General features: G+C 46.6%; 1 protein-coding gene across 3 annotated transcripts in view; it reads right to left on the reverse strand.

The window, feature by feature from the left end:
* Armc2 (armadillo repeat containing 2) overlaps positions 1 to 13,305 on the reverse strand; it is a 104,205-nt gene that overhangs the window by 78,292 nt on the left and 12,608 nt on the right. For all 3 annotated transcript variants that reach the window (XM_029482898.1, XM_021174473.2, XM_021174472.2), the window contains exons 4-5: positions 7,637 to 7,805; positions 297 to 486 (exon numbers count right to left, since the gene is read on the reverse strand). In XM_029482898.1, the coding sequence (XP_029338758.1) occupies positions 297 to 486; positions 7,637 to 7,805 (359 nt within the window). The remainder of the gene's footprint in view (positions 1 to 296; positions 487 to 7,636; positions 7,806 to 13,305) is intronic.

Below are 13,305 nucleotides of genomic sequence, written 5' to 3' on the forward strand. Positions count from 1 at the left end.
AGAAGGCCCACTGAGCAGTCACTCGGGGCTAGCTAAACCATCCAGCCTCACGTCTGGCAGCCCTGTGGTGCATCCATGGCCGTGGGGTTGCTAAGGATGCAACAGTTGGAATGATGGAAAACCAACCCTAGCCAACCACAAGGAGAGAAAACCCCTCTCCTACTGTGCATGAATTTAAAACTGTGCTTCTCTAAGAGGGATAGAGCAAACCAATCTTCTACATGAGCCGGAGAACCCGTGAGAGGCACTGGTTACCCCAACACACAAAAGAATACTTCATACCAGAGAATACTGACCCTCCACGTCGGAGCTGAGACAGTAGGGACACTTCTTGCTCTGTGGTTTCTTGGAAGCCTTGGTCGCAGGTGAGAAGTGGGGGACTCTTTAACTGGCCAGTGGCACTGGAAGCTGTCAAATGAGTCCCATCCCTTCTCGCTGTAGAACTCCCCTCGCTCACGGGTTTGCTGGATTCTTCCACGGTCTTTGCTGAAATAGCAAGGCAAGTAAGTTCGCTCAGCAAGTTTCTAACTTTCAATGTTTTTTGTTTGCTGTCTATAGATTTTTTGTATAAAAGTTTTGCTTGTAATCAAGAATGGAGGTTTTATGACCAACACGTCTCTGTGCATAATGCAACTCTACTATATACAGTTTCAGGGTTGGCACCATCACTTATGTGAATAAAAAATTAATAGGATATTAACTATTAGCTTGGAGTCAACCTGAAGGAAGACACAGGAACTGAAGTTTATAAACTACCTTCCTGCTTAAGTACCCCCAGGCCCCATGACAATAATTCTTCCTAAAGATAATAAGACTACTTTTTCTATTTACAAATAATTTATGGCTGACACCTGTAATCCCAGCCAATTGGGAAGTAGAGGGAGGTTAGGGAGGTCGGGGCTAGCCTTTACTACCTACCCTGGGATACATGAGATTTAGTGTAATATATATATATATATATATATATATATATACATATATATACATATACATATATATACATATACACACACACATATATACATATATATACATACATATATACATACACATATATACATACATATATATACATGTATATGTGTATATATGTATATATAGTTTATAGAGTGTCAAGTAGAAGTGATGTATCAGTGACAGGAGATTTCCCTATTTAGAGGACTTCTATTTACAGGACGTATTTACAGGATGTCTTTTTATAAGTAGTATACAATAATAAAGTTTACAAAATGTTTTAATAAGAGCAAACCACAATCAGTAGAAGAGAGGTGGAAAAGAATGGAGGGAATTTCGAGGGAGGCAGAAAGCAGTTTCCACAGGAGAGGGGTAGAGGGAATGGAAGGGGTGGAGGGGGTAGAGGGGGGAGGGGGAGGGGGTAGAGCAAGGAGGGGTTAGAGCAAGGAGGGGGTAGAGGGGGGAGGGGGAGGGGGTAGAGCAAGGAGGGGGAAGGCTGGTAGTGTTCAGAGCAGCATGAGCAGCTGGCACTGGCACAGAGACTCTGAAGCAGGGGTGTGCCCACGGTGTTGGTGGAAGAGCGAGACAGAGTTACTGAAGGAGGGCTGCAGGTCATAGGGTCCCTGCAGGAACAGCATGACCCATTAGGAAGAAGGGTTCCACTAAAGAGGGGCAGGAGGTCTAGCAAGATCCCAGTGCATCCCCAAATGAAACACACGCTGAGTTGGGGCATGCCAGATTCTTTTACTGAAAATACGACTTTCCTATCAGCAAAGGGACACCAGGGTAGCTTGTCATCCTCCTGCCACTAGAGGAGTCTGTGCCAAAAGGGAAGAGGGGGTAAATGTCCCCAGGGCAGATGGGGCTTGAGATGAAGTGAGCCTCATGTAGAAAAACACTTTCAAGGTTTTCTGTACTTATTTAGAAACCAGCAAACAAAAGCTAATGAGACAAAGTCCCTTTCTATCTGCTGGTCCCAGCCCCCTGCTTCCAAAACAGTCTGACGCTGGAAGGATCGGTGGAGATGACAGAGTTAAGAACTCAAAAGAGATGTCAAGTGAGCTAAGGACCTCAGAGCAAGAGTGGAGCCTCCAGGTCACCGCCCACAGCTGCCTGGCTCGGGGGTCTTGTGTTGGGAGGAGGGGCCTGGGCTTAAATTCCACCAAGCTCAGGTTCAAGAGCATCATCTCTGGAATGTGTCCATGTTGCTCAGCCCTCCCACCTTCAACAACCATCTCCATAGCTTGGGTATGGATTAGTTGATGGGACCTGGTACAGTGACTTGTATGGCATCGGGACGCTCAGAGCTTGGGCTTAGTGTTGTTATTACTGGAACCCAAGAATCCTGACTCGGGCCTGTGCCCATCTACCACATCACCTTAAACAAGGACTTCTAATTTACAAAGCACATACTGCTTTAGATGAGAGCTGGATTCAGTCTCTCGCTCTGGTTTTGGCATTGCAAAAAGCACTACTTGTCTCAGTGTCTGTTAGTCCTCCAGAAGGGGACACAATAGTGTCACAGACAGAGGGGCTGGACCCCTCTGTGCTCACACATAGAACCTGCCATTATACCCACAAAGGAGAGCTGGCCTGACACTCAGACTCCAGATGGAGAGCCAGATAAACCAGTCACAGCTGGTCACAGTGACCGAAACATGTATCTTCAGCACTTAGGAGGCAGAAGCAAAAGGACTTTGGAAAGTTCAAGGCTAGCCTGGCCTATATCAGAAGTTTGAGGGCAGCCAGGGCTATGATGCCTATGTCATCTGGGGAGATGGCTCAGTGGTTAACAGCACTTGGTGTTCTTCCAGCAGACCAGAGTTTGATTTCCAGTGAACCACACAGGGGCTCATAACTCTCCATGACTCCAGTTCCAGGGGACCAGACACTCTCTTCTGGCCTCCAGGGATACCAGGTTTTAAATATATATATAATCAAGAAAATAAACCCAAACTGGGAAAAAGAAGAAACAACAACATCTCTAAACACATATACTGACTCTCAGTACCTCCCTGATACACTTGCTGGACACATGTAGAATTCCACTGTGGCCCATGGGTAGGTAAACTTCAAGAGGAGACAGCCACTTCCTGTCAATGTTATGGCATAGGAACAGCTCTGTCTCGGGAATCGTTTGCACAGCTACAGACCACAAGCAATACAGGAAAGCACGTTGCCAATGGAGGCTGCTGATCTAGTAGGGGAGACACACAACAGAAGCAAGAGGCTGGGCATGGACCTGGGCAAGATGCAGAGAGGAGGTGGGGCCTCGGAGCATCTGGAGAGGTAAACCGGAAGCAAACAACTATGAAAAGGAGCCTAAGTCCAGAGTCGAGGCCAGCATCTGGTGTGCAGGACACAAAGGGCAGGTGGGCACCTTGCTCCAGTTGCTGACTTTAAAACGAAGTTCTCCAAATTTGTCTTTTGTACAGAGTCCAGAAAATAATGCAGAGGGTTCTGCTTGATGCTTGACTCAGCTGGGTGTGTAGGGACTGAGGCAAAGGGTCCCTGGGGTACCCTGTTAGGGTTTGAATGGCAAATGTCCAGCAGAGGTTCCTGTGTCTGAACACTTGGTTCCCAGCTGGGGGTAGTGTTTTGGGAGGTTTCAGAACTTAGTGGGTCGGGTCTCGCTGAGAGATGTGGGCTGCCTGCCAGTGGTCAGGCTTCTAGGCTTCTAGTCTAGGACCTGCTTCCTCCCTCTTCTCTTGCAGAGGTGTGAACAAGGCGCATTCTGCTCCTGCTGCCACAGATAGAGCTGGCCCACCCACCATGCCTTCCCTGCTGTGCCTGTCTCACGTCCTTTCAAACCTATGAGCCAAAGTAAAACCTTCTTCCTGTCCTGATTCAGCCATTGGGCATTTTGTCACAGAAAAGTCACTGACAGGTGCATTAGATGCTAGGATACAAGAGGAGAGGCAAGACGGGCCTGGAGGAGCATTATCAGGCTAGGGCTAGATCACCACAGCTGTTCTTACAAAGGAGGTGGGACTCTGTCCCCCTGGGCAGAAGACAGGAGATCTACTCTCTTTGTGTCTTATAATAACCTGCAAAATAAAGATGGCCTTTCATAGTTCTGAGTGGCTGGGGTGGGGTGGGCATGGAGAAAATAAAGTGAACAATAATATATTAGGGCAAATGAAAATCACACGAAGTTCAAATTTCAGGAGCCATAAATCAGCAATGGGTACTCCCACACTCTAATGGCAGGGCTGAATATATTACAGATGGAATGGACCACTGGGCCTAAAATATTTTCTGTCTAGACCTTTACAGTAGAGGTTTCCTGCCTTTTAGAACAGACTGGTATTTGCCCAACTGGTTTCCTGAGAGATTCCACAGCCAGGTCAATTTGGGAACTGGGGCTGAATGAACCCTGGGCATCTTTCTGTCCTGGCCTTGTCCATAGCTTTCTAGCACGATCCTGAGCACAGGCCTCCAGGACCAGGAATGAGCAGTGCCTCCCTGACCTGCCTGAACTCTGAACCCACTTCCAAAGAGCAGCTATGAACATCCTGCCAGCAGCGTCCCCTGGAACTTTCTAGAACTCAGTGTGGCCATCACTCTGGGAGGCACAGAGGTCCTCTGAAGGATTTTGAACATGGGCTGGGGATGTTATCTAATGTGTCTTCCTTCAGGACCTCTTAATGCTTTATGGGACGCGGAATATGAATGTTCCTCACGGTCCCCTGATTTAGGGGGTAGGGTACCTACTCACAGCACTAGTGGCTGGGAGCTGGGCATCACCAGACGGTTGACAGTTCCCAAGGTCTTGTGTTGAAACTCTTCAACCCACTAAAGGGCTGAGAACAAATCTAAAGGGAGCAAGGCAGAGAGGAGGCAAGATGCACTAAAGGCTTTAGAAGTCCATCTTTACGAAGCATCAGAGGGCTTGTGATGGAAAATGTGGTAGGGACTGGGATACAGTGGCGTCTGCCCAGAGGCCTCTGGTTTGTATAACTGGGGAGCTGTCAGCTATAGGTTCAAACCTGCCCTGAACACTAAGGGTTGGAATTGTCTGAGCCTAGGAAGATCACCACAGAGCCATTCACAACCCAAGAATTCCAAATCTGCCACCACACCCAAGCCCCACCCACCCATGGGTGTCAGCTACAAATGACTTCACACCCTGGGAAGGGCACAGCCTAGGTGTCCAGGCTCAGATGGCTTTGGGGCCTCAATGACCCACACAGCATCTTTTCTAGACAATGGAGAACATAGCTCTATAAATGACAGGGACTTCAGGGTGGGGCAGTTCCAGTATTCTTTTAATTGATGTGTGCTTTTAAAATGACAATGGCTTCTTACTGTCATTATTTCCTGAGAGTAGACACAGAAGTCAGAGATATGGGCCCCTGCCAAGCCAAGTGGGTAAAGGGCTGGAATGAAGGCCTGCCCCAGTGCTTTGGGAGGCACGGGCTTCCAGCCAGGGACTGGAAGTACTGTGACCTTCAAGCCAAGGCCAGGATGTTGGGCAGGGAGGGGGAAAGCACCGAGGACAAGGACAGTGGGAAGGTTTCTCTCCCTGGCCACCTTCACATCCACAGGAACAAGTGAGCAAGCCGTCGCCTCAATGAGCTCAGGCGTAGGCAAGTTCATTTGTAAGAGACCTCGGGCTCCTTTCTCCCTTCTCATCTTGGCAAGTAATTTCCTTTTATTGTTTCCCTATTGGTCTGATAGGCCTGAGGTAGAATGATGGAAAGATTCCTTAGGAAGAGCATTCGGGGGACCATTTCTATACTTTAGACTAAAGTCCCCAAGGTAATGTTCTGGTGTAGCTACAACTGAAATCTGTTCTTCAACTAAAACCACAAGCCAGGTTGTCTCTGCCTTGATTGTTGTTCTGGCCTGCATGATGGGCAGAATCAAGGCAGGCCCCCTGTCTGTGTTCCCAGGACCTGCACGGCCCTCCAGTCTTAGCTCCCCTGACCCCTTCAATGGCTAGCATCTGCTGCCGCTGAGTTCACTCACAGGACGGGCCTTGCAGCCTGCCTGAGCTTTGACGTAGACATTGTGTTCACAGGTTGTCCATGGCTGCCTCTGTCTCACTAAGGAACACATCAACTCATATGTCACCTCTTCAAGGCCCCAAGATCTAAAGGAAATTATTGTCACTTGACACCCTGTTATCTACTTTATCTTCTTCACAGCCCGTGAGAACCCTTTAGTCTCACGTATTTGTTCTGACACCACTTCTCTACCATCCCTAACTGAAGATGCTCTGAGGTCAGGACTGTCCTGGTCTAGAATGGTACCCTACACTAAGTCAGGAGCTCAACAAATAACAGACTCAGACAGAGACTGTATTGGAACAGAGACAGAAGAGGACACCAGACTGCCTGATACGTGATATATTTGGTTATAACATTATGGTATGACTTTGCCTCTTCCTCTATAACCATGACCCAGTGGAGAACTAACTAGCCTGAAGTGAGTTGGGCACATGTGGCCTGCTGATCCTACCCCAGGCTGTGTGCACACCACTGAGCTCCAGCCGTTTTGCTATGGAAGGAGGCCTAGGACCACCACGCCTGATTTCCCACAAGAAGAAAAATTCCTTCTGTGAGGTCCTGCTACCTCCTAAATGTTGGGGGTGATCTAAGATAAAGGTTTGCCAAGCCAAGCAAGCAGGATGCTCAGATGGAGGTGTGCAGCCCAGGTGGATGCTGTAGACCACCTGTGTCACGATGGGCGGCCCTGCCTCATCCATCCGTAATGAGGAAGGCCCAGTTCAGACAGCTTTCCATGAAAGCTTCCTACACTGTTGACCACAAAGAGTGAGAAACCAGTTTGCAGTAGAACACCAACCCACTCAACAACTGAAGACTTCAGACACAGAACTTACCCTGCACGCTGTTGATGCCAAGAGGCCCATTGCTTGTGTCCCACTTCCTTCAACGTTAGTGTTAGCCACTAAACTTCCTGCCATACCCCCAGTCAATCCTTCTGTCCCTGCGCCTGGGAGCCTACATGGGCCTGGGTATCATTGATCCACCTGCTATGCTCCTTACACGGTGACTCTTTGCCCCACTTGTGGGCCCAGGCACACGGTCAGTACTCACAGCAGGAGTGAATGTCCCGTCAGACGTGGGCTCGCACATTCGAAGAGCAGATAGCTGTTGAAGCTGGGTTGGTGCATATGATGAGACTCAGGATTCTCGTTACTTTTTAAAAATATTTTTGAATACTTTTGTTTATTGTATGTGTGCCATGGCACAGGTATGGAGGCCAGAGGACAGCTTTCAGGAGTCAGTGTTCTCCTATCACCTCTTGGGTTCCAGGGATCAGACCCAGGTTGTCAGGGCTGGTGGGAGGTGCCACCACCCACTGAGTGGCCCAATTCTCATTGAGTTCTGATGAAATTAACGACTTTTAAAAATCGATCCTAAAAATTACTTCTTTTGGATATATGTGAGCCACCCATTTGAAAACACTTACCCTAATACTCCTTTTTTTACCAAGCAATGCATTTTTTTTCAAGTGGTATCTAGATATTCTTTATAAATAACTAGAAAGAAATATGTAAACAATTTTCTTAGCTAATGTTTGGCCAATATTAACAAAGTCTAAGTTCATGTAAGAACTATCTAGGACCAGAAAAAAATTACATTTAAAAAATAGCTTTTGCATGCACATTCAAGCCAAGTGCCTGTGTGGGTCTGCAGGATGTCACGGGCCTTACAATGGGTGGCAGGAAGGGATCTCTCAGGCAGAAGCATTCCCTGGGACGCAGCCCTATAGAAGCGTGCACGGGCCCCGCTGATTTTTCTTATCTTTGCAGGGTCCAGTGGAGCTTTAGGGAAGGAGAGGCAGGCATCCTCTGTGCCGGGAGATGCTGGAGCTTTGGGTTTCTGCAAAGAGATTTTTGAACGATTGCCATGAGTCTCTGTGTCTCAAATAGGGCTTACCTCTACCACCACCTTGAATCTGACCCACCCCTGCTAGGACTTTAGCTTGACCTCAGTGGAACCTCTGCATCTACTGTCTGATTGGCCCATCTTACTTAACATCATATGTATATATATATATATATATATATATATATATATGTGTGTGTGTGTGTGTGTGTGTGTATACACACACATATATATAAACATATACATATAATACACATATGTGTACCTGTGCATAATATACATGCATATATGCACATACACATACATATACATACACATGTACATACATGTGTATAATACATACATACAATACACACGTACACATACACAAACATGTGTGCATATATACATATATGTGTGTACATACAAATGTGCATACACATACATATATGCATATACACTTACATATATATGTATAAACACAAACATATACACATGCACATAATACACATATACATATCTGTACACACAGACATATACATGTACATACACATGCATGCATACACATGCAGACATGCACACACCCATGCAGATATGTGTACACACATTCATGCACACATATAAACACACACAAATATATAAACACATACACATATAGCCACATACATACATACATACATACATACATGTAGATACACACATATACACATGGACACACACATATACACACACATACAGAAGAAATACACACAAACACGTATGCACATATACACAAAGACAGACAGACACACCATGTACACAATTTTTGCTTTTGTCAGTATATCCTATGAACTGTTCTGCCGCTTAGCTTAGCATATTTGATTTATAAAAGCCAAGTCACTTTTGGTGGCAAACAGTTATCTGTCTAGGAGACTGTAATTGTCAAGCTGACATCCACAGCTCCCAGTAGCCTAACTTCCAAAGGTCTGTGGCCTTCAATCAAGGCCAGAAGTTCCCAGAGACAGTATGGCTTAGTCACCCTGTTGTTCCTGGTTCCAACATTATCTGTCTAGGAACACAGCAGCCAGCGCTTCTAAAGCTCCAGTCAGACATATTTAAAGGGAACTTCTCCGAAGTCACTTCCACAACACATGAAAGAGTGAATCACTCTATCCAGCAAGTTAATTAACAAATCTTAAAAAAAAATCCCTAGTGGAAAACTACTATAAACATCCTCTCAAATTCTCACATGTGCGATTAGAGCATAGGCATCTACATGAGGGTTCTGCTGGGGATGTATTTCAAAATGATGATATTCTTCAAAATATTTCCTATTCCCTCTTGTCCCTTGGCAGAACAGAATACAGAATAAAGAGGGGTCTAGTGACTTTAGAAGAAGAGACTCTTTTAAAGGCATGGGAGAAGGGTAAATAAGACACGCCGCAGCATGGTGGATAAAGGCAGTCAAAGAACAGTGGCGTCCTCACAGACGTTGTGACCTGGAAGGCCATTGCTGCTTCTGAGTTTGCTCAGCTGTGATCTGGAGACAGCAGCCCTTGCCCACACATGGAATTTCTTACCCCCCTAATAGGAGCTCATTCATGCTAGCTCCCTTCCCTGTGCAAGCTGATCACAGCTGGCTCCCCGTTGCTTTGAACTCTTCCCCAGAGTGAAGGCCTGTGGTCCAGCCTCAGGGGAGGTAAGACCCGGGCTTTCAGGGGTCTATTCTGAGGATAGTCACACTAATTTATCTGCACAAATAGTGGCAGCTTTGTTTAGCGCACTGTCCCTTTTACTTTTTAATCTCCCCAGTGTGTTGCAAAATTATACTAAGATTGTGATTTATGCAGAGGTTAATGCAGGTAAATGGGCACCTCATATATAATAATAAAAGACAAAACCACGTAAGTATAACTCAATGCTGAAGGTCAGTATGAATTCTTATCTCAGAACACTGTCCTCTGAAGGTGTGGCTAGCTTTGTCTGCAGCTGTGACAGGATGGAAAAGCACCTGGGGGTGGGGTGGGCAGAGCATTCCTCTGGGTGTCAGGTGTGGGGTGTGTCTGTGACTTGTCCCCAAAGAGATTAATCGAGGCAGGAAGACCTGTCCCGAATGTGGGTGGCACCATCCCACAAAACAGGGCCCTAGATGGAAAAAAAAGGGGGGGGGGGGGGGCGCTGAGGAAACACTCGGCAGAGGTAGTCTCTCTGTCACTTGTTGGCCGTGGAGTCAATGGCTTTTCTCTGCCATATACACCCACCAGGGAAGTCACATGTGTGGTCTCCGCCTGGCCAGAAGAGCGAGCAGAGTTACTATGACAGACCACGGAGAGCCCAGAAGCCGTGAGCTGAAAGAAAGCCTTCTCTATGCGTGTGATGCTCGGGGCTTTTACAACAGCAACTGGTGATTTTCTGACCCTTGACACTCAAAGCATGTTTGCAGAGTTTGCCAAAGAATGCACAGAAAATAAATAGTGTGTTAGTGTGCTACACAGGTGCCTCAAGTGCTATTAATGTTTGAGGTGCCAAAGATCCCATTAGGAGGGAAAATGCTAAGTGCCTTGAGGCAGATACCCCAATTATCCCTGGTAGGTGAGATAAAGGGCCATAGCAGCTCCCAACAAAAGATATTATTGCCTGGTACAAAATGAGTAATTGTTTCCATACTGAAGCCTAGTTAACCTTACTACTGACCTTGACACCTTATCTGCTTCATCTCAATATGTGACTTCTTGGACTATTAAGACCATGAAGAGCAGAATATGCAACAAATATATATAAATGACTCTATAGTCTCCCTCCTCCCTCCCCTCCTCCCTCCCTCCTTTACCTGTGTACATGTGTTAGTGTGTGTGGAGCCCAGAGGTCGAGATTTGATGTTTTTTTTTTTTCAATTGCTTATCACCTTATTTTATTAACTTAAAAAAAAAATCCTATGAGCATGGCTGTTTTGGCTGCATGCATGCCTGAGTTTCATTTGTCTGCTTGGTGCCTGCTGGGACCAGAAGAGGATGTCAGATCCCCTGGAACTGGAGTTACAGACTGTCGTGAGGTGCTAACCACCTCTCCAACTCCTCCTCATCTCATTTTCTCTCAGTGAACTAGGAGTTTGCTGATTCAGCTAGACTGGCTACCAGTGAGCCCCAAGACTATCCCATCTCTACCTCCCAAACGGGGATTATAAATACATGCTATCATGCCTAGCTTATTACATGGGTGATGGGTCTGAACTCAGGGTCTCATGCTTGCATGCAATCACTTTACCAAATGGGCCATCTCCCCAGCCTCCCTCCCTCCCTTCCTTTCTCTCTTCTCTCTCTCTCCTCTCCCTCTTTATGTTCCCCTTTCCCCACTCCCTTTCTTCCTCTTTCTCTCCCCAGTGCTAAGGCCCCGAGAATGCTGGACAAGCACCTTCTATTGAGTTACCATATCAAAGCCAAGCAATTTCTTCATGTTGGGTTCTAGAAAAAGAGAGACAGAGAAACAGACAGACAGAGAGACTGAGAGACCTGTGCTTTTCACATCAAAATGACTTTTATGAAGAAAATCATTATGATCTTTAAATGAATTGCAATGATTTTAGAAATCAGGGAACATTACAAATATGTTTAAACCCTCCTTGAGAGACTGACAGCTACCCAGCAGGCTTTGCTTGCTGCACAGTTCCCACTAGTGACCAGGGTACAATCAAGGACTCCAAGGAGGCCAGATGTTAGGAGGCTCTGGAAGGTGACACTCACTGAATAAAGACACACAGGCTATTTCCACTGAACAACCACCCAGCCAAAGAATACACAATTAGCAGAGCATCTAAGAGCTCTGGCTGCCACAACTCATCTTTGCCTCATGGTTCCTGACCTATTTCTGTCATGACTCCTTGGGTCCCCAGATGGAAGGCAGGGTCTTCCATACCTTTCATGAAGACTGGAAAGGCTCAGTGCTATCCTACCTCAGAAAGCTCTTCATGATACAGTTTTGTAAAGCATGAACACACCTACATACATGCACACATGCAAGTACTCACACACACGTGCATGCATGCACACACACTACAAGACATTTGAAAGTTAGAAAGCAAACTTTTCTCCTAAGCCCCCAGCCTTTGAGATGTAGCAACTGTGGGTGCATTTACCTCTGTGATTTTTCTCCTGGGTACCTGGGACTCTCCTGTCACTGGAAGCACTGTGATTCATGACTGTAATGTGTTACTGTGAATGTCAGAAATGGCGGGGAGGGGAAGGACTATGCGACATGCCCACTGTCCCTTTCCTCATCCTGGATTGTCTCTATCCCAAGGCGCACAAGTTCCTATCTTTTAAAAATATATTACATTTTGTTTCACTTGCCCAATACATGGAGCCTGGCTCTTGTCAAATACTGAAGACAATTCAAAGTGATTTATGCTGTTAGTGAGTGCAGCCTTGCCCAGGGGGCCAGGGGGTGGTGCCTGGGGTTCCTGACCACGTACCATCTTTGATGATGCTGGCAGGGTCTCACTTCATCTTTTGGAAGTCTGGCTGCTGAGTGTTAACTCGTGTAAAGTGCATTGGCTGCAGTTCCATGATGTCTGTCTTTTCTCTGTGTCGATACAAAGCTGATTAAGAATATTTGGGGGCTTAAATAACTGGGTGTTGTACGTTTGGGAAGTTGGTGGAGATGGGAATGCTAGGGAAGGTGTTAGGGGCATGGTTTCCGATTCATCACCATTGTCATGCCTCTGCTGGCGTTACTCAATCCACTGTGAGAGAGCAGTTACTTGAGTGTGTGGAAACTGCAAGTTTAGCTAATAGAGTAGTAAAATATACGTAGGAAGAAACTTTCCTCAGCTGCCTTGGGTCTTAGGGCTGTTGCAGAAGCAGGACGCTGCTGAACAAGGAGAAAGATGGGGCTGGGTTTTTACAAAGCAGGTAGGTGTGACCACTAATGAAAGGCTGCAAGCAAATGACAGTGCTTTTCCTGCCTCAGGAGATGACAGGTGTTGACAGGCACCCTCCAGAGCCAGTCAGGCCAGTAGCAAGGCCTGAGCAACCAGGTCCAAGAACGCCAGCTTACATCATGCCCAGCGCCTGGGCTGTTTTTTTTTTTGTTTGTTTGTTTGTTTTTCGAGACAGGGTTTCTCTGTATAGCCCTGGCTGTCCTGGAACTCACTTTGTAGACCAGGCTGGCCTCAAACTCAGAAATCCACCTGTCTCTGCCTCCCGAGTGCTGGGATTAAAGGCGTGCGCCACCATGCCCGGCGCCTGGGCTGTTTTGATTCTGAGCAGCCCCTGGCTTACTGGAGGACACTGGCATAGGCCAGAGGGGAGAGAAGAAGCAGAGAGTTCGCTGCTTATATGCTCAGCGCAGGTGTTCAAGCAGCAGGCTTCTCTGGGGCTTACCTCACAGACTGCTAGCTATTGCTTAAGGGAGCATTAAAAGACATTGCGCACAAACACACAGACACACATACAGACACACAGTCACACATACACTCACACATACATACACACACATACACACTCACACATATACACATACAGACACACAGTCACACATA

This window comes from Mus caroli, chromosome 10, assembly GCF_900094665.2.
Source record: "Mus caroli chromosome 10, CAROLI_EIJ_v1.1, whole genome shotgun sequence".
Lineage (NCBI taxonomy): Eukaryota > Metazoa > Chordata > Mammalia > Rodentia > Muridae > Mus > Mus caroli.